At 32.5% G+C, this 25,911-nt stretch overlaps 2 protein-coding genes, 1 long non-coding RNA gene and 2 pseudogenes across 3 annotated transcripts; 2 read left to right on the forward strand and 3 right to left on the reverse strand.

Annotated features, from left to right (window-relative positions):
• Positions 1 to 1,164: 1,164 nt before the first annotated feature.
• On the reverse strand, positions 1,165 to 2,382 carry LOC11422870 (nuclear transcription factor Y subunit B-10). Its single transcript, XM_024781772.2, has 4 exons — positions 1,903 to 2,382; positions 1,587 to 1,718; positions 1,354 to 1,418; positions 1,165 to 1,282 (listed from the first exon to the last, which is right to left on the reverse strand). The coding sequence occupies exons 1-4, from the start codon at positions 2,239 to 2,241 to the stop codon at positions 1,165 to 1,167; spliced, it is 654 nt and encodes a 217-aa protein (XP_024637540.1). The 5' UTR covers positions 2,242 to 2,382.
• A 4,549-nt stretch (positions 2,383 to 6,931) lies between these two features.
• LOC112421157 (uncharacterized) lies at positions 6,932 to 9,525 on the forward strand. Its single transcript, XR_003011266.2, has 3 exons — positions 6,932 to 8,058; positions 8,141 to 8,276; positions 9,206 to 9,525. It is a non-coding gene; the product is annotated as an uncharacterized lncRNA (long non-coding RNA).
• A 1,628-nt stretch (positions 9,526 to 11,153) lies between these two features.
• Positions 11,154 to 15,635, reverse strand: LOC112421156 (CENP-B homolog protein 2-like; annotated as a pseudogene).
• Positions 15,636 to 18,251: 2,616 nt separating this feature from the next.
• On the forward strand, positions 18,252 to 19,776 carry LOC11417325 (uncharacterized). The gene is made up of 2 exons (XM_024781411.2): positions 18,252 to 19,528; positions 19,642 to 19,776. The coding sequence occupies exon 1, from the start codon at positions 18,328 to 18,330 to the stop codon at positions 19,504 to 19,506; it is 1,179 nt and encodes a 392-aa protein (XP_024637179.1). The 5' UTR covers positions 18,252 to 18,327; the 3' UTR covers positions 19,507 to 19,528; positions 19,642 to 19,776.
• Positions 19,777 to 21,192: 1,416 nt separating this feature from the next.
• On the reverse strand, positions 21,193 to 24,740 carry LOC11415120 (uncharacterized; annotated as a pseudogene).
• Between the last annotated feature and the right edge of the window lie 1,171 nt (positions 24,741 to 25,911).

Raw genomic sequence — 25,911 nt, forward strand, 5'->3', positions numbered from 1 at the left:
TTTTGGAAATATTGTGTGGAGCTGTAATTAGGCCATCTATATCATACCTTGATCAAATCAAAGTTGTAGAACACAATGATAGGAATAAAATGTGGTATTCTTTCCATCCTCTACTTCTACTACACATATTGATTGACTACATTACTGCTTAATTCATGTATTGGTTGACATAGGTTAGTCCTAAATTTGTATATGCCATTGGCACGTTGACACGTGTTACATAAATTTGATGCGTGCATTCTAAGGCAACCACATGCCTGTTAGACACATGGCAAGACCTTGTTGGGTATAGTAGCAGAAAGTACAATTGCTCCATGCTTTCATCACAGTAACCAGGTCATCACAGTAAATAAATACATGCTTTCATTATTTCATAAGCTAATTTTATGAGTACATGACTCAATCTATATGCTTCCCTTTCTTTAATACCACTTGAATATATATGTATGTTGGAAACTAACTTTTTCATTCAGAAATTTGACCTAGTACAATGAATCTAAAGAGCTTGTAAGCTCCAACTTTTTGGCTTCATTGTTTTGGACTTATGTGTTGACATCTACTAAGTATAATTGTTGATGTGGTTGAAAGTGGTCCCATCCCTTAAAATATTGGACTTATGTCTTGACATCTACTAATTAATATCTGCTGATTAATAATTCTGTGTTTGAAGAAACCATCTAGAAAGTGACTTTATACCGGTTGTTTTTTTAGGTGAATGGTGATGGCGATGATGAAGGCTTTGAATATTATGAAGTTAGTTAAAATTAAAAACAAGAAGCATGAACAAGAATCTGTAATGGTTTTAAATTGCTATCCACAACCACGCAACATAACAATTATAGAAATCTTTGCAACTACATTCGTAATTGTGGCCGTATCATTACATTAATTTGACTGCATTTTATCGCAATATAAAAGTCTGCAGGGCCGGCCTAACATGTCAAGAGGTCTAAAACAAATTTTATAACGAGGTCTTTTGGAATTAAAAAAAATAACACAATGTTTATTAAAAGCATAATAAATCAAGTTTTGTTGAATCCAAAATTTGAACTTAGGACCAAAAGGATTTGAGGCCTTAAAATGACTAACTAAGCTATTTAAATATTAATTATTAGTATGTCATATTATATATTTATAGTTAAATTGACTTATTTTGAAGCTTTTTCAACTCAAAATTTTGAGGCTTAAAGCCCTTGCTTGGGTATCCAGAAGTCCTAGCTCAACTGGCAAAATGCCGAAATTGTTAGGCCGGATGCCATGATCGGGGTTCGAACCCCAGTACCTCTACTTGTGTGTGTCAGTTTATAATGGCTTTGTTATTTGGTCTATCTACCAAAAAAAAAAAAAAAAAACCTTGCTTGGGTGGCTTGGCCCTTGGGCCGGCTCTGAAAGTCTGCAGCGTAATGCTGTAATCGCAACTGCAATTTAGAACTATATGTAATGAACATGGAAACTTAATTAAGATGAAATCAAACGGTTTAATAATATGGACTTTTGGGAATTTACCAATGAAAATGAAAGTGTTAGCAAATTCATGATTCATGAATTCTTTTCCAAGAAACTCAGATAAAATGATAGATATATACGTCTTGTTGTGAACTTCGGTAGAAGAAGAGGTCAGGATGATGAATATACTCTGATGTGAACAAGTTCAACACTTTCAATTCTAAATATACAAAGTCAAGGGATCTCAAGTTCAGCAAATCAACTAAAGCATGCTGATTACAAATGACAAAAGTACATGTAATTTAGATTAAGATGTAGTAATCAACAACAAACAAAACAAGTAATTAACTTCCTAGTTGTGGAATCATGACACATTAAGAAAACCTTGGCCCTTAAGACAAGAAATTAATTTCCTCTATCTTGAATATTATTAGTAGTAGTTGGTGTTCTATCTACCTCTAATTCTCTATATCTATGCAAATACCTTCTCATTGGTTCAGCATAATCATCAAAACCAAGTGTACCCAAAGCCCAACAGATATCATCACCATTCACTGTCTTTCTCCTTTCCTTCCTGCATTTCTCTGATGCTTCACTTGTCACAAAGCTTATAAACTCTGACACACACTCTTGCATTGTTTCCTTTGATTCCTTTGAGATTTTTGCATTCTGTGGTAATATCTGCTTCATTATCCTCCCAACATTTGCTATTGGTAACAACCTATCTTGTTCCTTTATTATGCCTCCGTTTTCATCATTACTAAAGGAACTTCCTCCAACGTTGTTATCCATCATTTCCCTCTCTTGAATGTTTTGGATTGAGAATGAAGAATCAATCAATTAAGGTTAGACAGAATCCTATTATATATATGCATAGATGTATGTATACATGTGTAACAAGTGCGCCTAGTCACACATAAATATATGGTATATTAAATTATAATGTTCTAACATGGTATGACACAAATGATATATATTTGAGTTTTTAGTTGTCTGATCGAGAGTTCAATCTGTCGTTGATGTGTAGAAAAGAAATATGTTAGGAGATGTCAACATCTTAAATTTCAATTATCGATAAATTAATCTCCCTAATTACACGCAATACGCTTGGTATAAAAAATATATACTAATAGTAGTATATTATAATGTTGTGACTGGTACATGTCTTGTTCAATGTGACATGTGAATGATGCTAATTAAGCCGGTCGGATATGGAAATGTGGGGTCTGATTCTGCTGCAGCTAAATCAATTGGAATACACGCACAGTCACTAATTTTGTTGCAAATTTTAGACAAAGTCTAACCCAAGTAATTATTATTAATTTTGATTTGTATTAATTTCAATGATAATGGATGCTGAGATGGCTTTTGAGGCAGTTGAAATGAGTATGGATAGATAGATCAATAAGAAATAGGATATCCCTTGGAAAGGTCTAAAGATGCAAGTAATTAAAATTGATGGTACGTGTTGTTAAAGTTAAAATTATTATATCAACATCCACCTAAGTGAAACCACCAGTAAGATAACACCATCATGTTTAAAGAAATTAACGATGTGGAGTTTTGATGAGTGTGAGAGTTATATTATTGCACTCAATATCTATCTATCTCTATTAAAGGTGTATCTTATATATTTCTAAAAGATACAAAATATATATATATATATATATATATATATCTTATTTTCACGGGATACTTTAGACGCAAAAATTATTTAAATATCAAATTTAAAACATTAGAAATAAAAAACAAAACGAAAATGTGATTAAAATTTGATGATAATTTAATATACCATATATTTAATATAATTACATTGGGTCAAAAGATAATTTCCAAATGCTTCGGTTGTTTTGGACCACGGAGAGATTAATATAGGAGCATTCTTAGACGCAACTAATTTAAAATTTTCAACTACTTTAAAATTTGTCAAAAAAACTACTTTAAAAGAATAGTTCAACATTAAATGATTAGATATTTAATATTGGATATCATACACAACAAAATATTAAGTATTAGGTTCACCATTTTTTTTAAGGAAAAAATAAATAAAAAATGGTAAATTTCGATGCTTAATATTTTGTTCTTGTCTAAAGATATGTTAGGCCATAATTTAAACGTGGTCCTCCCCTACAAATTCAACAATTCAACGGTTAATTGAGTCACACTCGTTGATTTGATCCATTGAATTTAAGCAAATATAAGAATTATATAACTTAGAAAATAAGTTTATGTGAAAATTTGATTCTATAAAGAGAACGACAATTTAAAAAGGAAAGACCTAAAAATGTAACAAAGGAACTTGGTATATACAACAAGTAATTGTGGAAGGAGTGAAAAGAAAGGATGGAGTAGATGAGAATGAGTGTGAATAAGAAAGACGAGTGGCAAAAGGAAAATGTAAAGTATTGTGATATGCTTGAAAATGTCAATGAAGATAAGTTTTCTATTAATCTTGTTATTTTGAATGTGAAGCTTCATTACATGCATGCAAAGTTATGTTACTTTACTACCCTTTTTCCTTGTAGTGGTCTAGATTAAAAATGTATATGACTTACATTGTGAATATACTAGGTTACTAGTGGAGGATTTGATTATGCTTAGTTAATTGACTAGAGCACACTAATAGAGCCATTACGAATTGCAACTCTATTTGTTAACGATATGAGACAACAAATTCTAAAAGATCCAAGCCGCTGCCTCCAACCAAACACCAAAAGCAAAATGAAATCTTAAACCAACTCAAGAGTTCCCAATAAATTCATCAATAGAATCACGACATTACACTTCCTTATCCTTCAATCCAAGTGGCATAAAATAACACCTAAACAAGACCGGTCCAAAAGGCTAGACAGACAATTTGCTAGTTTTACATATATTTTAAAAAATAGTATCTTAAACTAAATCTATTTCATGTGTGGATGTTTCCAAATTACCGCTTAATTAATATTTTAATTTAAAATGACACTAAAAGTTAATAAACTAATTAGAGATATTTTTATAAGAAATAAACAAAGTATTTTAGTAATTTAAAAATGAACTTCTATTAAGGAAGAATTCTTTAAACAATTATTATATTGATTAATAAAGGTAGTATTTATTTTATTTTATGAAAGGTCGTTGAAAAATACATTTGTGTCGTATGTTTAATGTGAATATGTCAGGTCGTCCTATAGGGATTCAGTCGGGTTTGTTTAAGGTTTAATCTGACTTAATATCACTTAGTTTGAACGTATTGATTTAAATTTTAAATATTATTTAAATTATTTTAATAATTACTTTTTTTTTATAAGCCATAAGAAATGACAGACATTATCCTATGCCCGCCTAACTCAGAAAATTTATTAAATAAAAAGGAAAAAGAAAATGTACAAGCAATGATTACTTAATTATTTTTAATTAATAATATTATATAACATTTCGTGAAAGCTCAAAGTTATTTATCCAATCTGATGAACACCCTACTCCTGCTTGATCAACACACACTTACAAACACAAAGATTAGTCGTTTAGGTTAGTTAATTAGTAATACTATTTGATTATTATTATCATGGTAAAATTTCGGCCAGCATTAACCATGCCATAATTGTTATCTTCTCACTTTACCGCCATGCCTAAGATTAAGACAAATGGATCTTAGTGGAATCAACTTCCTAAAGTAAATATCATCCGAAAATGATATTATAATTGGAAGTAAACTTAGAACTTAGCAAACTTTTAATTGATTCAACAAGTAGATACATAGTAAGATGGTATACACATGTGTGATCACTCCGAATAAGTGTGGTATCCACTCTCATTTTTATTTTTCTAATGCAATCAAAGAAAGAAAATGTAATAAAGAAATAAAACAAAAATGTAGGGTAGAGTGTGTTTGGCGTACGATAAATTGTATATGTGACATGTGGTTCACTTAAGACACAACCACTTGCAAATTATTAATTAGTTGAATGTATAGATTGGTTGGTAAAAATGTCAATGTGCACTCTCAATTCAGTGGCTGTGAGTTAGCTCTTCTTATTCATCAAAAAAGCAATGCTAATATTGGAGCATTGCTTATATTGGAGTCAACTGATATAGTGCCTCTGCATGCATTCATTTAATCCACCAAGAGACAGAGCAAAGTAAAAAATACATAAACAAAATCTAGACACAGATCCCCCTCTTTTACGGTTATCTTAAATAAAAAATAATTGGATACATATACATATGAAAAAGAAACAGAAATAATTTAGTCATACAACTTAATCTTTTTCTCTTTAATTTTTTATTTGTGTGTCAAAACACTTATAATTTGAAGTTCTGACAGAGTAAGTATTTTTTGTTTTGAGAACACATTTTACTGTTATAATAAGATCATATCCCTAAATTCAGGACGGTCATGAAAATTCAATATTTGGCCTTCCACATCATTCATTTAAGAGAGACAATCTTTAAATGTGCTCTATATTCTTAAATAATCTCTATGGTTAAGCACGAAAGAGGATAACTCAAAGATAAGAAGAATAAAAAAGATGATAACATAGCATTGCCTATTTGGTATTGTTACTCACAAGAACCAGCAGAATGGACCTATAAAGAATAAAAAATTGCAAAACATGAAACCACCAAGGCTGAAGACTTCAATCAAATGCTTCAAAGCTTATAGTCTTAAACGAATATGCGTTGATTTAATTATATATACATGCTGCGAGGATGAGTAACTCACTTAGTTGAACTAATGAATTAAGATAGTTAGGTCAAGAGTTCATATCCAAGCAAGTTAAAAAATATTAATATCCTTAAGAAAAAAATTAACATACTAACATTTATCATTTGATAGATCAGTATAAAATTTTGTACACATAAATCAATCACATCTCACAATGTATATATTCTAAAGATATTTTAGAAATCAGCATAATAACAAAGTGACAATTTTGTTGTGGATTAATCGGATAATGTGTATAAAAAATTATAGTACATGTAAATTAATTTAAGTACAGAGTCGGCAAAAGACAAAATAAATTGATCGATATTATTGGTCAATGGTCAACTGCACCTGGTCAAAGGTGACATGAATGAATATTCTGGGCACCTAGTTAGTAATACTGATGGCATCTATCATAGTTTCAAGACAGATTTTGTTGTTAGCTTTGTCTGCTGGAATCTTGTTAGGGGCGACTTCAATTTGTGCCCGGCATATGATTTTATGTCTCTAAGCTAAACATTGTAACACAGTTGACCCATACTGTAATAACAAAGTATCTATGAATCACCAATACAAACAACACAGATACGCTGATATTATTAATAATTTGAAGAAAAAAAATTATAGTTGAATTTAATTACATATATGAGTGTCATGTTAGTGTCAGACACTGGACACACGTTCGATTAGAAACGTTATTACCAAACAAAGTACTGAAATACCACAATGTCTGATGAGTTGTTGTTTGGTTCTTTTTTTAATTAAATTTAAGATAATATGAAGTTATTATTTCATGAGAAATTCCTAGCAGGCAATAAAAATTATGACTATTTTGTAAAATGATAGCCATAATCAGCCACCATCATGAAAATCACAAAGCTTTTGCCAAAAAAACATAGATTGGAATGATTTTAAATCATCACCCTCACTGCTAACACAGGATGAGAATATTTTGGGAACTCCATCTGCAGTTCTATCCATATTTTTACTGTCATTGTGCAGCTTTTGAGTTGCGGCACCATCCTTCTGGTTATTCTTAACAGCAGATCGATGTCGTTGATGGGACCAAACGCACCCAAAATTACCTCCTCCTAAATACTGGAGTTGTACATATGATATAGATATTAGAAAGTTGGAAAACTTTTTATTTCACCAAAGGCATATCACAGTTTGTCAACTCTGCACGAAGATCTCCTATGGCGTCATTATTATTTGAAAAGTGAAAGAAACATTTGATTACTAAGTCCTAATATATATATATATATATATATATATATATATATATATATATGTATGTATGTATGTACTAGACATGATGAATTTTGACAAGAACAGAATAATAGAGTGGAAAAGGAAGGAACGAACCGGTATATATTTTGTGCATGCGAGTAGCAGTGTATTCGTCGGTAAAGGAGGGTAGAGTAATGTTGTTTGAAATAAGAGCCTCTTTGTCGACATTTGAAGAATTAAAATTGAAGGTGCTACCTTGGAAAAGCTAAACCCAGAAGGCACGGGACAGCTGTCAAGGTGCCACCATACTGATACCTCGGGAGGGGAGAAGAAGAAGATGATGAGAACCCACGCACTTTAAACCTAGTAAAAACCTTGCGAGAAAACATTGTCGAGGAGGAGAAAGGAAATGAGCAATATGGAACGAATATCTAGCTGTGAGTCTTGTTCGGATTCGGCGGCCATGGCAAGGGGGAGATGATGAAATTGCAATGAGGACCACATGCCACACTATGACTGGCTATTTCATGTACAATAGTTAAAATTATAAATCACCAATTTCTCCTCATGCCTGCGACGGCGATGGCGTCGGCGCTACCTCTTCATGCAGCGGCCAGCCAGAAGTGCTCACGCGGTGATGGCGTCACACTGCCTTCTCTTGTCACTGTTTTTTACTCAATTCTCTCTGCTAACTGGTAATTTCACCTTCTTCTTCTTCTTCGGTTGCACATTAACTGTTTGATTCAATGAATGAACACGTTCTTCTTGCTTTTCAAGGTTTATCTATGTACTTTGTTTTGACCTTTTTCACAATTTGCTGCTATGAATATGGTTCACAAATTACGGTTCTTCACCATGAATATGGATAATTTCAAACAAGGACATTGATAACCTTATAGCTCAATTCACTCAGGTATTCTTCATTGTTTTTAGTTTAAAACCAATATAGCTTTAGAATTGTTTCATGTTAAATTTATCATCGGAAGGACTATGAAATTCATCACTTGATTGTTCCCTCTCAAATTCCGAGGCTGTAGTAAAATAGCTACTTGTTAGTAAATTACTGTTTTTAGAAAGCCACTACTTTTGTTACCATGGATTTATAAAGTTGTCACAAAAAGTACAGGATCGAGAGGTAATACCTCATCCTTCTGTACTATCTTTATCTGAAAGAAGATTAGGGCTTGTGAGTGAAGTCTTGAAAGTTTGAAAGGAGACTGTTTGGTTGTTTTGGTGAAGCTATTTTAAAAACTGGTTAAACGGAAACACAGCTTGTTTCAGTAACTTGATTAACTTTTTTTTTCTTTTTTTCTTTTTCTTTTTCTTTTAGCTGTACCAGTTTGGTTTGGTTTGATTCAAAACCATTTTTCAACCAGTCCTACTTGTTTCCTATTATTCAATTATTAACAATCAATTTTTATTGTTCAATTTTGGTTAATGACTGAGTATGGATGAGTCAAAAACTTTGGCTGATATGAAAAGAGTATGGATTTCTAAGAAGTTTTCAACATTTATGAAGCTTCTCCTTCTAAAAACTTGGCCTTCTTTATGCAATCTCTGTATGCTCATTGTATAGGTAAATGTTTACCTAGGATATGCACTTCTGATTTTAGCTATTTTTATATCTATAAATAGTAAATGCAAACTTGAGTTCTGAATATTTTCTGGGTAATTTAGATGTTGAATTGCTTTATTTTATGCTGAAAAGCACAAACAAATTAAAAATCACAATGTATTAGTTAATATTCAGCTGTATTCGATAATTATGTCATATTGCAAAGGTTTTACTTTTAGCCTTTACCTTTTATTTCAATATAGAAACTCCTTTATATTCCTATGCAGGTTACATGGTCAGCAATGGTTCTTTATCACACAGACTGGGTGGCCTGTATTGCATGTACTGTCTTTACGAGACTCAACCATTCAAACCTCCTTTTAAGGTCTATATATCCCTTGGTATGGCAATTTTTTAGTTGAATCATAAGTGTCATACAATTATTCTTGTTGGAAGGAATGAATTATTTGATTTGCTCATAACATAAGCTGTATAAGGCTACACATGTATGTTTCTATTTTTTGTTTGTGGTTTCATAGGTTCATTAATTTTATCCCTATTTGAATCAACATGTTTTGTAAAATGAAAATATGCCGGCATTCGTGTATTTAATATATTTTTAGTTAGTGTTGGAAATTCCGTCTTTATTGTGGTCCCCCTAGTCGCCTTAATTGCGGCCTTTGGTTAGCCTTCATTGCAGCCTCCAACACCTTGATTGTGTTGGCTTTGAGGGATGGATTTTGTTCCACATCGGATAGATAAGATTCTTGAGAAGAGTTTATAAAGAGGAGACACTCCTCACATGCATTTGGTTGATAAATACCGGTTTTTTTATATGATAGGCACTCTGACATGTGACAAAAAATATTTATCTTACTAATTTCTTATTATGTTATTCCGTGTCCCTAATGAGTCAAGCTTCATTGTCTTAGCCGAGTGGTCTATACAGCCATGCATATGTCCATTTTTAACTAGGGTAAAATTTCATTTGTTTGATAATTAGTTAAGCAGAAATTAATATTATTTAATTTAATATGAAAACTTTGAATGTGTCATAACACAAGACAAAGTTTATATTAATCCTCCTTTTTGAAAAGCATTTGAGATTGATCACTATTGAAAGATATGAATGTTCCTCCCTCCCTTGCAGCCTTAAGTACTAAGATATAAATGATAAAATTCAGTAAAATGTTAAAAAGGAAACTAGCAGCTTTAGTATTCAATCCACGACCATGAACCTAAATCTCATAACCAGGAGAAAGGAAGTAATCATTCCATGAAAAAATATATGGGGAAAAGGAAAATTGAAAGAACGGCACTAGGTGAAAGGAAATGATTAGCCACCAGGAAGATTTTTCAAAAGAAGATTTTACTATATTATCTTCGTTTGCAATGTGTATTAAATTTAATTTTTTAAATTTTAAGATAAGTTAGTAGTATTAATTAGGAGTATGTTTAGGAAAAAAATAATAAACGTATCTATTAATTTGAAAATTAAAAAGTCAAATGAGTGCTTAGATATAGGAACGGATGGAGTATAATTTTCTAATAAAAGTATTCATTAAGAACTCCAATGATAATACATTAATAGGACTCAAGTGAAAAATATTTAAATATGTTTGACTAGGGGTCTGTTTGGTAAGACCAGAAAATGAGCTTATAGCTTATAAGCTCATAGGACTAAAAAAGCCCTGTTTGGTAACTGTTTTTCATCAAAAGCTTATAGCTTTTTTACTAGCTTATAAGCTTATTTTTCAGACACTATTTCAAGTACAGTAGAAACTCTTTAAATTAATACTCGGTAAATTAATAAACTCTCTAAAATAATAAATTTGTCCGGTCCTGATTTGGGTCAGTGTAAAAAATTGAATAATTCGATAAAATAATAAGATAATAATTTTTTGGGAGATCCCTTTATAATTTTCGGTCCCAAGAAAATCATAAATTAATAATTCATAGAAACTGAAAAAAAATATATTACACTTTGTTGAAATATGATCCAATAGTTGTTTGTTTTCCTTTAAAGTTCAAGTCTGTTTGGAGCTCATCTCTAACTTTTCTTATTGCATCCAATAGCTGAGGTGTTGTATTTTTGTATTGTATCATAAAGTTGTGAAGAGTGTTCGACGCCATAAGTGCTTCCTTTCGCGTAACAGGCTCCAAAGACACCGTATCATCTTCGTCGTCATCCTCTGCATTGTTCTCAATGATAGTACGCACAATATCTTCTAAACTCTAAACCTCCGAACATGCTTCATTTTCACCTGGGTAGTTCATTAAATTTTCGATATCCATCTTATTACGATAGCCACATTGATTGATCATAGTCTGGAGGTCTTGAGTTTCTTCATCAAAAGTGGATTCATCCAAATTTCCTACATCGTCACTAGCTGAACGAATTTTACAGTGTCGGAAGCAATTCGCTATTGTTTCTTTTCGAACATCTATCGTCCAAGCTGGGATTGCCAAATTGATAGCATCAAGGACATTTATCTTCCCTGGATCAGATTGTCCCACCTCATAACCTTCCAATATTTTGCGGTAAAACCTTCTAAGGTAATGCATCTTGAAAGCTCTTATTATCCCAGCATCGCAAGGTTGAATCTTTGATGTCATGTTGGGTGGCAAGAAGAACAACTCAACGTTTCTTAGCCCTTCAATATTTCTTGGATGTGCTGGACAATTATCCACCACAAGTAGAACTCTTCTACCATGCATCATTTGGTCAAATGAACGAACATATTCATCAAAAAGCACACTAGTCATCCATGCTTTTTTGTTAGCTCGATACTGACAATCCAAGCTATTCATGTTGACATTATTGAAGCAACGAGGCTTTGCATATTTCCCAATAATCCATAGAGGGATTTTTTCAGAGCCATCTTCATTGCAACAAATAACTACCGTCAGCCTTTCTTTATCTTGTTTTCTTCCTTCAAGTTGTTTTGTTGCTAGTGAATGATCAGCTTGTAGTGTAACGCCCTCCTTGAATTATTTGATTATTTAATTATTTTTATTGAGTTAGGATATATTTATATAATTTATGTGATTTTAAATAATATTGGTTGATTATGTGGTGTATATTATTTTATTATATAGTTTATTTTAATATTAATTAGAATAATTTGAGAATTAATATTATTTTGGAGATTGGGGAGTTAATTAGGAATTAATAGAATTAAGGGGAGTTTAATGAAATAAAGGAGGAGTTATATTTTGGGAGTTAGGAAAAGAAAATGTTAGAAGCAGTTTTACGTGAAACAAGTTTTGGGAGAGAAAACCAAGCCAAGGGGAGAACAAGAGCAAGAGGGGATCGATTTTGCTGTAGCTTTGTTTGTGCAATTGAACTCAGGTAAGGGTGAGACTATCTCTCAATGATAATGGTTATATAATTCTGATCTTGGTTTAGCATAGTTCTAGTTGAAATTGGGAATTGGGGGTTAGGTTTTTGGAGTACGATCTTGGATTGAAAAGTGTAGAAACCATGGCAATTGTGTTAAGAATCGATGTTCAGATTGTAGAATAAACATAGGTTGAGTTTCCTATCAAATTTGGGGTTTGGGTGGATGAAAAATTGGGTTTTTGGCTGAAAACTGGTCTGTTCCCGTAGAGTTGTTCGTCGCAACTCGCCACAGCGAGTAAACTTACTCGCCTCGCGAGCTTCACTTTGACATCATCCTCTATTTCGCGTTCTTGCGTCTTTTTCACACGTTTCTGTTTTGAATTGGCCTTTGGTGTAAACATGAAAGTTGTAGATAATTTTGTTAGCTTTCCAATGACTCTGGTTTGGCGTGAAAATGATTTTTGGTTTATGAGATATGATGAAAATACTCCAAGGAGGTCTTAATGAATTTTTATGAATTTCAGCACAAATTTGTCAGAATTTGAAATGAAAACTGGTATTGATTGGTACAGAATTGGTCTTAGGTGTAAACACGAAATTTGTAGGTATGGATGTTAGCTTTCTAATGCCGTTGGTTTGACTTCAAAAGGATTTATAGAACTTGAGTTATGGTCAAATTACTGCACGTAGGTCATAGTGAAGAATTATTTATGATTGATGAATTAATATATGTATGTATATATTTGTGAATACGATATTGTCAATGATTGATGAAGTGTTATATGTATCTATGATGTTTTAAGATGTTGATTATCATTTGATGTTGTTATATCTTGAGATTGTTTGTGTGCTGCCATGTTACTGGTTATTATTGATTAAGATGCATCTGTTGGTTAATGTGGTGGAAAATGTTGGTTAATATGTTGGTTAATGTTTAATTAAAGTGGGTTAACGTTTGATTAAAGTTGGTTAATATTTAGGTGACGTTGGCTAATGTTGGTTGGTGTTGGTTAATGTGAAATATATATATTATGTGGAAAATGTATATTCTTGTTTATATCATTCGAGTTGTTATTATTAACGTTGCTATGTTGCAAGTTGTTTATGTTGCTGTCTCTGTTGTTGTTGATTATTAATATTATTAAGTTGACCAATTTGTGGAGTAAGTCATATTTATTTATGCACAGTTGCTGTTGCCGTTGCTGATTGTTGTTGTATGAATGGTGATGATTGATGTTGTTGTTTTGGGCATAGTTATATTTAATTGTGCATTATTCTGGATTGTTGAATTGCTGGTTGTTGTTGTTGCTGATGGCTGTGATGTATGATTTATTTATTGAACCATACATGTTGTATAAATTGGAGTCATATGGAGAATGTATGCATGGTCTAGTTGTATGTAGATATACACGAGTTGGTCCATTGCATATGCATAAACAGCGGAGAGGACTCATGTCCTGGAGCACTAGTTGTTCACAGCGGTGAGGGCTTCGGTCCTGATGAATGCTTTAACCATTTAAAAGCGGTGAGGGCTCCGGCCCTGATATGGTACCACATGCATTGTAGAGGAGTCTTAGTAGAGTTGTGGAGTATGTATGCATGGTCAAGTTGTATGTAGATATACACAAGTAGGTCCATTGCATATGCATAAACAGCGGAGAGAACTCATGTCCTGGAGCACTAGTTGTTCACAGCGGTGAGGGCTTCGGTCCTGATGAATGTTTTAACCATTCAAAAGCGGTGAGGGCTTCGGTCCTGTTTGGTACCACATGCATAATTGCATATTTTGAGGAGTCTTAGTGGTGTTGTCATGTCATGCATGAGTTTTAGTTGTTGGTTGTAGTTGCCACATTGATGATGATGATGTTGTTGATAAATATATACATATATTGGATAATTGTAGTTATCGTCGTTGTTGGTTGAATTAGTAAGTGTTACTAAAGGTAAAGAAGTAAGAACATTATTGTTAAATATATGTAATTGTTTATATTGTTATGATGTGATGATTATGTTGTGTCGTTTATATTATTATGAGAAGATGTTTATGATAATGATTACGAAGTTATGATGATTGTTTATAGTGTTGAATATGAGGTTGTTATGATGTTACATGATGATGATTATGAATGTTGTGATGATGATTATGTGATGTTATCTATGAGTTGTTAAATGTACTTGATGATGGTTATGTTAAGTTGATAAGTTGTCTTTTATTCATGAATTGCTAATGGAATGTTTGATGAATAATTATTATTATGGAATGATGATGTTACGTATAGTTGCTAAGTTGTCATCTATTCATGAGTTGTTAATAAGGTGCTTGGTGGAGAATGTTAATACAAATTAATGATGTTGTTATGTTGTATATGAGCTATGAATATGATGTTGTTACGTGGTTTATGTCATTGATTATGAAGTTGTCATGTTGTATACGAATTATAAGTATGACATTATATGATTATGAAGTTAAATGATGTTGTTTATGATATCGAGTTATGACTGTTGATATGATGAGTACGTGATATGGTTTAGGAGTCGTTAAAAGAATTAATATTACTAATTGATGGAGTTTAAGTTGTTAGATGCATTTGATGAATTATATATTATTATTATTGATTGTGAATCTCACCCCTTCTGCTTGAAAATGTTACCCTTCGTATGGGTAACTTGCAGGTAATAAAGATTAGTAGGAGTGGTGGCTCAACTGTCTAGGGCTCTGATACGTACGGGATGAGATTTAGTTATATTTGTTTTCATTCCTTATGTATCAATTTTGGAATTATGATGTGGAGCCTTTTATGGTCTTTTGAACAATGTTGTTGACTTATGTTGAGGCCTTTAGTGCCATAAACTGTTGTTGGATGTTCACGATGTTATTGATTTGAAAACTATTCCGCTGCTATGTTTTCATATTTTATCAAGTTGTTTTAATTAAATAGTTTTATTTTCTATTTAAGAAATTTTGAAATGACGTGTAACATGCCCGTTGTGGAACTACTCTGATGAATATTTGTTATATAATTGTTTTTGGGTAACGGGGTGTTACATGTAGCCTATAAAACAACCCAGTTTCATCCATATTGAAAACATCTTTCATAGGGAACTGATCAATTTTCTCTCGAATCGATACCAATTTCTACTCCATGTCTTGTACATCAATAGACCCACTCTCGCCAAAAGGATGAAATGACTTTATGCCATGTCGGTGCTTGAATTTCCCAAGCCATCCTGTAGAGAAGTTAAAATCTGAATCATCATGAGGGTACAAGAGTTTCATTGTATCTCTTGCCTTCTGCAAAATTAATTCTCCTGTGATATTCACACGTTCTTGATGCTGTAGAAACCACTCATAAACAACCTTCTCCATGTCAGGATATTTTATTGGTTTGTGTCTTTTGATCTCCGCTCTTCCCTTTTCTATTCCAGTAGAGAGATAGTCATTTGACTGCTTAAGTGTGTTTGATATTGTTCCTTGACTAACTTTCAACTGAAATTTTCCCTCAAGCCATCTCTGCAAGTCTTTTTGTATGCTTGCAGGATTATCTCTCTTGTACTCGCACAACTCCTTACATATTTGATCTGACATAGTTGATTTTGCAACACCTTTTAGATGAGAAGCCATCTCGTGAGTGAGATATGGTTTGAATACTTTTAACACATTCATGTAATTTATATATGCCAAACTTGCTTAAAAATACATTGAACATTCCACTTGTTTACATTTACTATACACTTCAAAAGTCAAAAGTCATATTTCCAATGGATATGAATACAATATTTATTAATTTACATTGAGTCTCAAGATTTGGTGCAACGTAATTCTAAGAGACATAGACTAATTTGCCTTTTTGTTTGGTATGTACAGTATAATTACTTAAAAACTCTTTAAATTAATAATTATTAATTTATCGATAAATTAATAACTCTCTAAATTAATAAATTTCTCCGATCCCGACATTATTAATTTATAGAGTTTCTACTGTAGTGTTTGAGCTTATAACTTATAGCTTTTTGTTTTTTCTTCAAATTTTATCCTCATTATTTTATTTGAGATCCATATTTACTCTTATACTCTATTGTAATTTAAAATAAACTGCGTATGTTATAAATGCAGTCATTTACTTTTTTGACATTTTGAATGCACTCATAATGATTCAAAATAAATATATAATTCAATAATTATCCCTTTTTATCGATAAACATGCATCATAAAAAATAAAAAATAAATGGACTCCATCGTTTTTTATACGTATAATCGTCCACCTCTAAAAAAATAATGTACAATCCTTTAAAAAAGTGTATAGTCGTAGAACGTTTTTATTATTCAAGTATAGATAATACATCTTTTTTAAAGAAGTATAGATAATACATATGTAGTTTTTTTTCGAAACAAATACATATATAATTTTGGTATATAATAATACATATAGATTGTTAATCTTTAAAAAATATATACATACAGATCATTAAAAAAATACATATAGATGTATTTTTTTTTTAAATTCAATAATACATTCCATTATTGTTTAGTTTTTGTAAGTATAAACACTTAAATAAAATAAAAATAGAGCATAAAATTTTTAGCAAATAAAAATTAATTTCATTATGTATAAAAAATACATTAAATTAATAATTTTTTTGAGAGGATATTAACTTAATAAATTTAAATTACTAAATTATTAATACTTATTATAAATTAAAAATGTCCTTTTATGTCATTTTACATTTACAAGCTAGTTGAACCGCTAATTTTACCAAACATTTCAATTAGCTTATCAGCTATTAGTCATCAGCTATAAGCTATCAGCTAACTTATAAGTTATCCGCTATTTTTACTAAACAGAGCCTAACTTTACATTATTACACAAAAATAATTTATTAGTTATTTAGAAAGTAGGATCAACTCATACATATTTTATTACTTCTTTTGAACATGAGACCTGTTAGTTGTTAATAGATACACATATTTTCTTCCTTCAATGAGAGTCTTTAATAGAGAGTGATTCTTGTTAAGTAAAACATCACCCATTGGTGATGCTTTAAAAGGATACAATGATTAAATTATGGTTAATAGGCCTTTACCCCCCTCAAATATAGGTCACTTTTGGTTTTACCTCCTATAAAAAAAATTTGTCAGATTCCGTCCTTGTAAATTTTTGTTTTGTTTTGGAAAACCTCTCTAGGCCAGCCGACCGTGCATTTTCGCTGATGTGACACATTGAGACACCGTTTTCTGATGACGTGGCACGCTGACTGTATAATTTTTTTTTTATTGTGTACACGTGACATTTGTGATTTTTTTAAAAAAATAATTAAAAAAGTTTAAAAATTTATATGTATCGAAATTTTCAAAAAATTTATTTTTTAGAAAAAATCTTAATTAATTTCCTGAAAAAAAAATTGAATTTTCTTTAAAAAATTTCGAAATAAATTTTCTTATTATTTTTTTTTAAAAAAAATCGAATTAGTTTAAGTTCCTGAAATTTTGATAAGAAGTGTTATTTTTTATTATAGGATTTCTATAAAAAAAAGGAAAAATTCAGGAATTTAAAATATTTCAGGAACTTAATTCAGATTTTTTTTATAATTTTTTCGACAATTTCGATATATATTAATCTTTTCCAAAAAAAATTTTAAAATTTTACAGATTTTTTTTGTCATTGTTTTTCATTTTACCTGATTTTATTAATTTTTCCATAATTTTTTTATTTTTCCGGTTTTTTTTTTATTTTTCAGCATTTGTTTTCATTTTTTTATTTGCCACGCGTACACAATAAAAATTATACAGCGCGTCTTATCATCAGAAAATGGTGACTCGACATGTCACATCAGCGAAAATGCAGAATCAACTGACTTAGGGGGATTTTCCAAAACAAAAAGGATTTTAGAATGACAGAATCTCACCAAAAAAAAATTACAGGAAAAAACTAAAAGTGATCTATATTGGAGGTTAAAAGCCTATTAACCCTTATTGTTTTATGCCAAGAAAAAAACCTTAGTCATAAGCACTTTTGACTCAAAATACAGAATCGCTATCTGCCTTCGACATTTTCTGTATTTGATTTGATGCTGAAATTCGTCTCCCACAGTTCCCTGGTTCGTGCCCAGGTCAAGGGTTTTCTTCTCCTATTCACCACAACATCATCATCTACACTTTCTTCTTCTTCTTTCAATTCCAATTTCAATTTCCGCTTCAGTTCCGCTTCAACCACCTCTCACTCTTTCACCGTCTCTTACCTCATCAACAATTACGGTCTCTCCCCTCAAACCGCACTCAATGTTTCTCGCAAGCTCACTCTCTCCGATACCCAAAAACCGGATTCAGTTATCGCCCTCTTCACAACCCATGGCTTCTCCAACACTCAAATTCGTAATATCATCAAAAGGGAACCTTGCTTACTCTTATGCCTCGACCCCAACAAGATACTTTTACCAAAGTTTCAATTTTTACTCTCCAAAGGTGCTTCTACTTCTGATATTGTTCGCATTGTAAATGCTAACCCTAAATTCCTATTAAGAAGTTTGCACAATCATATTATCCCTACTTATGATTTTATTAGAGGGTTTCTTCAATCTGATAAACAAGCCATCACATGTATTAATCGTTATGCTTCTTTTATTTCTGATTCTCGTGTCGAAACTAATGTCAAATTATTGCTTGATAATGGAGCCACACACTCAAATATTGCTACATTGTTGCGTAGTTCTCCTAGGATATATTGTTCATCCAATCTGTTGGAGACTATTCAGGAATTGAAGCAACTAGGTTTCAATTCTTCAACTTCAACTTTTTCTATTGCATTGGTTGCTAAGAGAACTGTGAATGACACTAGGTGGGCTGAGAAAGTTGAAATTTTTAAGAAATGGGGTTGGTCTGATGAAGACATTCTTCAAGCATTTAGGAGGCAACCATACTGTATGTTGTCATCGGCTCAAAAAATCGATGCAGTTTTGAGCGCTTGGGTTGATCAGTTAGGTTTGAATTCTTTGGATCTTGTTAATGCTCCAGGAATCTTTCTATTGAGACTCGAGAAGCGGGTTATTCCAAGGGCTGCAGTTTTGCAGTTCCTTGTATCTAAAGGTTTGAGAAGAAGGGACGCCTCACTAAGTGCACCGTTTGCTGTGACAGAGAAGTTGTTTCTGGACAAATTTGTGAAATGTTTTAAGGAGGATTCTCCTCATTTGTTGAAGTTGTATCAGGAAAAAATGAATCTTGCAAATAGCATGGAGAAGAAGCCTTCATGAAGTGTGTAACTTCTCAATCATGGTAACTAGTTTTCAGCAATTTCATATGAGATTTCAGTTTCCTACAAAAAAAATTAAAAATAGTCCTATGTTTTAAGAACAATATAGCTGACTATCCTAACATTCTCATTCTAGCCTCTGCTGTAAGTTTATGAAATGTTCTACCGATGAAAAAGTAAGACTTGCAGTTGCAGATAACAAAGATGACACTTATTATTGTGGTAAAACCACCTGATTGTGTAACTTATTAATCAAATTTTGTTGGCTCAATTCCTTGTTGTTTTGCCATTCCCTTGAAACACTTGTTCATTGCTGTCTAAATCAGGACACTTTAGATGGTCTTGTGTGCGGTGAAATAATAGTTTTGTAAGCAGGATTTGTTGACATTCATATTGTGCTTAATATGATAACACATTTTGCAAATTATGCTTTCCGAGGAAAGGACAGTGTGGTCATGCATCAGTAGACTTGGTCGAGTAAATCACCTAACTTCCCTTTGAAATTATAGGGGACTGTTTTTTTTTTACCCCCTCTGAAATTTGCAAATAGACAAAATGATTTCTGAATTTGAACGACATCGAGTAAGTTTGTCCTTCTGTTCACTTATGCCGACTGTGGATGTGGCAAGTTCACATATAAGTCAACTCAATTGTTCAATCTTAGAAAGAAATTGGATACCCATTTTGCTCTTCATCCTCTCTTCAATTATCTCTTCTCTATCTTCAATTGTGATGAATTTGTAATCAAACATCGGTAAAGGAATTTGATGGATGTGGATTTTTACTAAAATGTCAGTTGAACCCATAAATATCAAGCTTATAGCCGAACAGGTTTTTGATCAACTTCATTTCTTATCTTCACAAAGCTTTGTGAAAAATTATCATGGAATAGGAAACAACCAGCCAATGATTAAAAAATGCAGCTCCAAAATTCTTGAAAAATGTTGGAATGAAACAAAATAAAATACCTTTGATTTGCATCAAAATACTCATTGCACTACGTCACTAACACAAGTTATTCAAAGTCTTACGAAGGCATTAGAGACTACAAAAAAGGAGAGAGGGTAGAACCTGTTGTCTCAAGTATTACTATCGATCTAATTCAAACAAATTAAAGCATGAAGAGAATATTGGCTTATTGTTACTTTAATTTGTCTACTCTTTGTAAATAGAGATCCCTCGCCCATCATAGTCCATTGCCGATGTTTTATTTTATAGATTAAACATCATTGAAGAGATTGAAGACACCATTGAAGTGAGGAAAACGCCATAATATTGGAGAAAAAGTTACCTTTGAAGCAAAATGAGTATCCAATTTCTTCCCAAATTTGGACAATTTGTCAATTAGTCTCTAAAAGCAAGTATGTGTAAAAATGAATTTTAGAATAAAAAACTGCAATTTCAAACCACTTATTCACCTTATGGGGTGAATATCTAGCTACTAGTCTAATTGACAAAAAAAAAAAAAATTTACAAAGGCAAAATCAATTTTACTCAAAAATCAAATTTGCACCTTCATATTAGTTCAGATCTCTTTTGAAGTGGAATCAAAGATACACTTGATCAAATATTTGTAAAAGGAATCGAACCAAATAATTTCATTGAGAGAAAAGTTGATTTTCCAGTTTTTGACTTATGAGCTGTTTGACTTCTTTTTTATTTACATAAATAAAAATGTCTAGGTCCATAAAACAAAACTAAGGAAATAAGACGAGGAAAGGAAAGGCTACTGTCATACAATCAGCGAGCAAAAACTTGGCCTAGCTGAGCAAATAGGTGTTTATACATAAATCAGTGGGACCTATAATCGCAGCCAATAGAAGCAAGAACATGCATCAACGCAATGATTTGCTTCCCTACAAATTATATGGCTGACTCTAACCCCAAACTATCGAATGAAACTCTAATCTTCAGAAGCAAAACCAGACTCCAACACAGTCATACAGGAGGATTATCTCTTTTAATGATGTTGGAAACCACCTCTTGGGTCCAGATAAAGCTCAACGAGCTTAAAGCCCATCGCATGCGCTACAGAAAGATCTTCATTCACCCCAAAGCTCTGCAACATAGGCATTGTACACACCAAGATATTTAGAGAAGTCGCGCATCCATTTGCCATGCATGTCTATAAATTAAACCACCCCAACTAGAAACACAAGCTTCCGACTTGATTGTCTCGTCAATATTCAGGCACATCCAACTGATTTTACTGATTTTTAACACACACACAAACGCACATACTGCACATCAACCACTTGGTATAGATTCCAATGATAATTGGATCAGTTATAAACAAGAATGTGCGTTGGAGGTGTAGAAACATGGAACAAAACAATTTCTACCTTGTCGTGTCTTTGGGAAAACAACAGACACGGTTCTAAAGTCTAAACACACTCTTAGTGCAGAATGGAAGCTGTCTTTTGCGTTCTTATCCCTCATGTTACAATTCCCGTCTTGAATCAATGGAAAACAAAACCATGTAAGCTACAATTTTACCAGGCACAGGTACTGTCCTACAAGTGTGCTGAAAGCGGTGAGAACACCATTACCATAAACATATACACTTCAGGCTGCAAGTTTCACAACCGTCCTCCATCTATTCTCCTTGTAGCAGCTAAATACAAGCATTTTAATCATGTCCATATCTCATATTCTTTTCATCAAGCAAACAAATTCTTGAAGCAAAAGTTGCTTATCACAGTTATGAGTGGAAAAATGACACATCTAGATAATAAGCAAATAAAATGATTCACATGAACTAGTAATATAATGTCTAAACTCTCAAATAATCCCCTAATTCCAACATAGTTAATATTTTTAAGTGCAATTTCATTCAGTAGGTTTTAGCAAATGCCTGAAGGTATTTTCACATATCTACTCATTTCACTGCTATAAAACTTAATCCTACCTAAATATAAAAAGAAAAGAAAAAACTTTCCCAAGAGTTAGCTACATTAATCAAACATCGTCGTAACGTCCTGTCATGTATTGAGTGTAAGGGTAGAGTTTTATCCTCTTGACTCTCTTCATGATTGTTTTTGTTGGTCTCTCTCTCTTCATCTAATTAATGGACAATCCTATATTTCGTTGATTGCTCTCACTGTTGTTTCCACAGGCTTTCTCCTCACATAACCAAATCACCTAACACAACAATCTACCATCTTTTCTACAAAGAAAATTGAGAGCTACCTCAATTTTATCTCTAATAATTAAAAAATTATAATTGTATTCTAATCCTATCTTGTCAAATGTAACCACTCAAAAATCCTAACATTTTCATTTCTGTGATACTTGAGTTTACTTTCTTGTTGGCTCTTCATATCCCAATATTCAGTATCAAACAGAAACCTATATTGCCAAATATGTGTGTGCGCTGCGCGGGTATTCAGCCCATATAATTTATAATAATAGATAGTTATTATTCAGTGAAAAACACGATATGCACTAACCTGTTCTTCCACACAAAGCTAACAAAATGAGACACTGTAAGTGTATGAAAGCTTGTGTATACAACAAAAGTTGCATACAAATAATCAGAAGAATAATCATTGAATCACTTAGGTTTCCCTAACCCAGACAAACATTTCTGATATTATATGAACTTTACTTTGGTTTATTCAAATTGCCACCATAAAGGAAATTATTTCTGACATGTTTACCTTCTTTCTGACATTGTTCTAATCTCAAAATTCCTAAGGATATGTGACAAGAATCCATACACGTCTTTCAAATTGAAAATGAATACATGTTGAATAAACCAGTCACATTTTCCAACTGCAAAACCAATGGTTCTCTTGGATCAGCTGTTTATAAAATATAAAGCTAGTCCATATAGGCCAGAAGTGTGACTTAAACCTGAAAAGGTTCCAAATTCCAAATGAAAAAAATACAGTCAAACTAGAATCTCCCTACCAAACCAGAGAGGCTGTATCCAAAATATGAATTATGACCTAAATGTCAGAATACTGCAACTACAATGACATGAAGAAACATTATATGGCTGGTTTTAAGAGCGAAACCAATCTGTGTAACATAACCAAGCACAAGGTGCTAGCAGTCTCCCTGATTTAGCTTTAATAGCTTAGATGTTTCCTCCTCAAAACGTTTCACATACCTTCGCTGGAAATCCTCATCAGTTGCATGAAATGGTGTGCATAAGCTAGAACCCTTCTTCATCAAACCTTTGGATAGAAGATACTTGATAACTGAAGCCCTTGGAATAAGCCTTTTCTCTATACTATACCCAAAAATTGCTGGTTCAGTTAAGAGCAGCAAAGGATCCCACCCAAGCTCATCGACCCAAAATCTCATCACTGATTGAGTTTGTCTGGAGACCGTAACATAAAGTTGGGTTGCTTCCTAAATGCATTAAAAATATCATCTTCAGAACAACCCCAACTCTTCAAGACATCAAATTTAGCATCCCACTGGGATTTGGTGACAGCCCTTTTGGCCAATAATGCTACACAAAAGTTGTATTTGGAAGGTTGAAACCCTAATTCCTTAATCTCCTCCAAAGCCTTTTTCAAATCACTAGTACATATTATAGAAGGTCTGCTAGTAAGCAAACGGTAAATACTTGAAGCAGTGAGACCAAAATCAAGCAAAAATTTCACATTTGGTTTCATGCGAGGATCGCTAATGGAAGTAGGACAAGCGATTATAGAATGAATAGCTTTTTTATCAGAGGGGCAGAAACTCCTTACCAATTCAAAAGCAGGGATAATGTGTTTGTCGAGGCTTACACGAACAAAACGAGGGCTTCTGGTGATGGCGGCAACAATGTCTTGGGGAGAAGCACCTTTGGAGTATAAAAATTGAATCTTTGGCAAAATAGATGGTTTGTATCTGATGATTGGAGAAAGCGTGGGTTTTGAAAAAGGAGATAACCGAATCGGCTTTGTGAGGGGTGTTTAAACGAAGTTGTTTGGATGCTTTCGGACCTGGATTTGGTGCTGCAATAAAGCACGCAGTTTCACGTTGTACTCAATCACAGTCATTGATATCACATCGAACGGTTTAGATTACAAAGCAGTTTTATAATGCCGACCATTAAATCAAAACGGACGGCCCTGATCTGTTACAGCGTCCTGCTGTAACAGCAGGAGATCCAAGTCCGCCGACAAACATGGAGATTCTGATAAATGATGAGAATGTTAGCGAAACTTTCATACTTTGCAACTATGTAGACCGTTGGATACAACACTCAATATAGAGTCGTGTGTAGGAAGAGGACATTTCGATGACTCTGATCACTTAATATGTGTTTTTGATTTTTCCACTTGCTTATGATGAATGATGTATATTGACATTCTAATACCACAATAATTATGTGACAAATTATGTTTATTGGTATTTTGACCGTGACGTTGAATCATGTATGAATTTTTTGGATAAATGTTGAATGATTTTGAAATTGAATGTGTATGAATGAATATTGTGTTTGAATTTATTTGAATGTCACAAGTTTTATGTCATTTTGAATGTTGAATAAATTTTGAGTGTTGAATGTGTTTAAATGTGTTCAAGTCTATTCTATCATAATGGTGTTCTATGTTGTATTTCTGGTTCAGTAGGATGGTTTGGTGGTTCAGTTCCTAACTCCGATCTTTCATCAATTTTTAACTCCCAAGCACATAGTGTAGCTTGGTGCTATGAGGGGAGTTTATGGAATTTTGAGAGGTCTGTGAGAATTTCAAGGGCCGCATTCAGCAAGTTTCCGTTATTCGATTCAATCAAACTCATTTGGTTTGGATTGAGTAGCAAACTCGTATTTTTATGTCAAACTCAAACAGTCTCAACCTGAAGATGAACAAATTGATTTGGATCAACGGTTAAATACACATAACTTTTTACAATTTATATATATCAAAACTGCGTATATTTATCAATGGGTCAATGGTTCAAATGGGATTAGCATCAAAATTAAAATGATTAAAACTTGCACCGATAGGATTAGTAAGTTCAAGGACGAAAACTATGTATATTTGCAGCCACGAATAGCATATTCAAGCATAATATTTAATAGACAAAATTATTTATATTATCATATTATTCTTTTACGTTTTTTTTTTCTCTTCTTAAACAGGTTTTTTAACATGTATTAGATGTGTATGCCGTTGGCATTTTTTTTATAACTTTGAGAGGGGGAAGCATATTAACCGGAAGTCCTTTAACTTAATTTAATGTTTCAAAGAAATATTGAAACAGAATAAATCTGGGCACCAGCTATAATTTTCATTTGGCATGTTACCTGTAAATGTTACGCTTTATGATAGAATTCTAACAAATCCTATTGCTACATGTTTGACTTTTACCTCAAAATCAATTTCTCAGTAGTATGAATGAATAATCGGAATATTAACTGCCAAAACAAAGGAAACCAAGCAATCTGCTGTCAATACAA

Source organism: Medicago truncatula, chromosome 4 (assembly GCF_003473485.1).
Source record: "Medicago truncatula cultivar Jemalong A17 chromosome 4, MtrunA17r5.0-ANR, whole genome shotgun sequence".
NCBI classification, from domain to species: Eukaryota; Viridiplantae; Streptophyta; class Magnoliopsida; order Fabales; family Fabaceae; genus Medicago; species Medicago truncatula.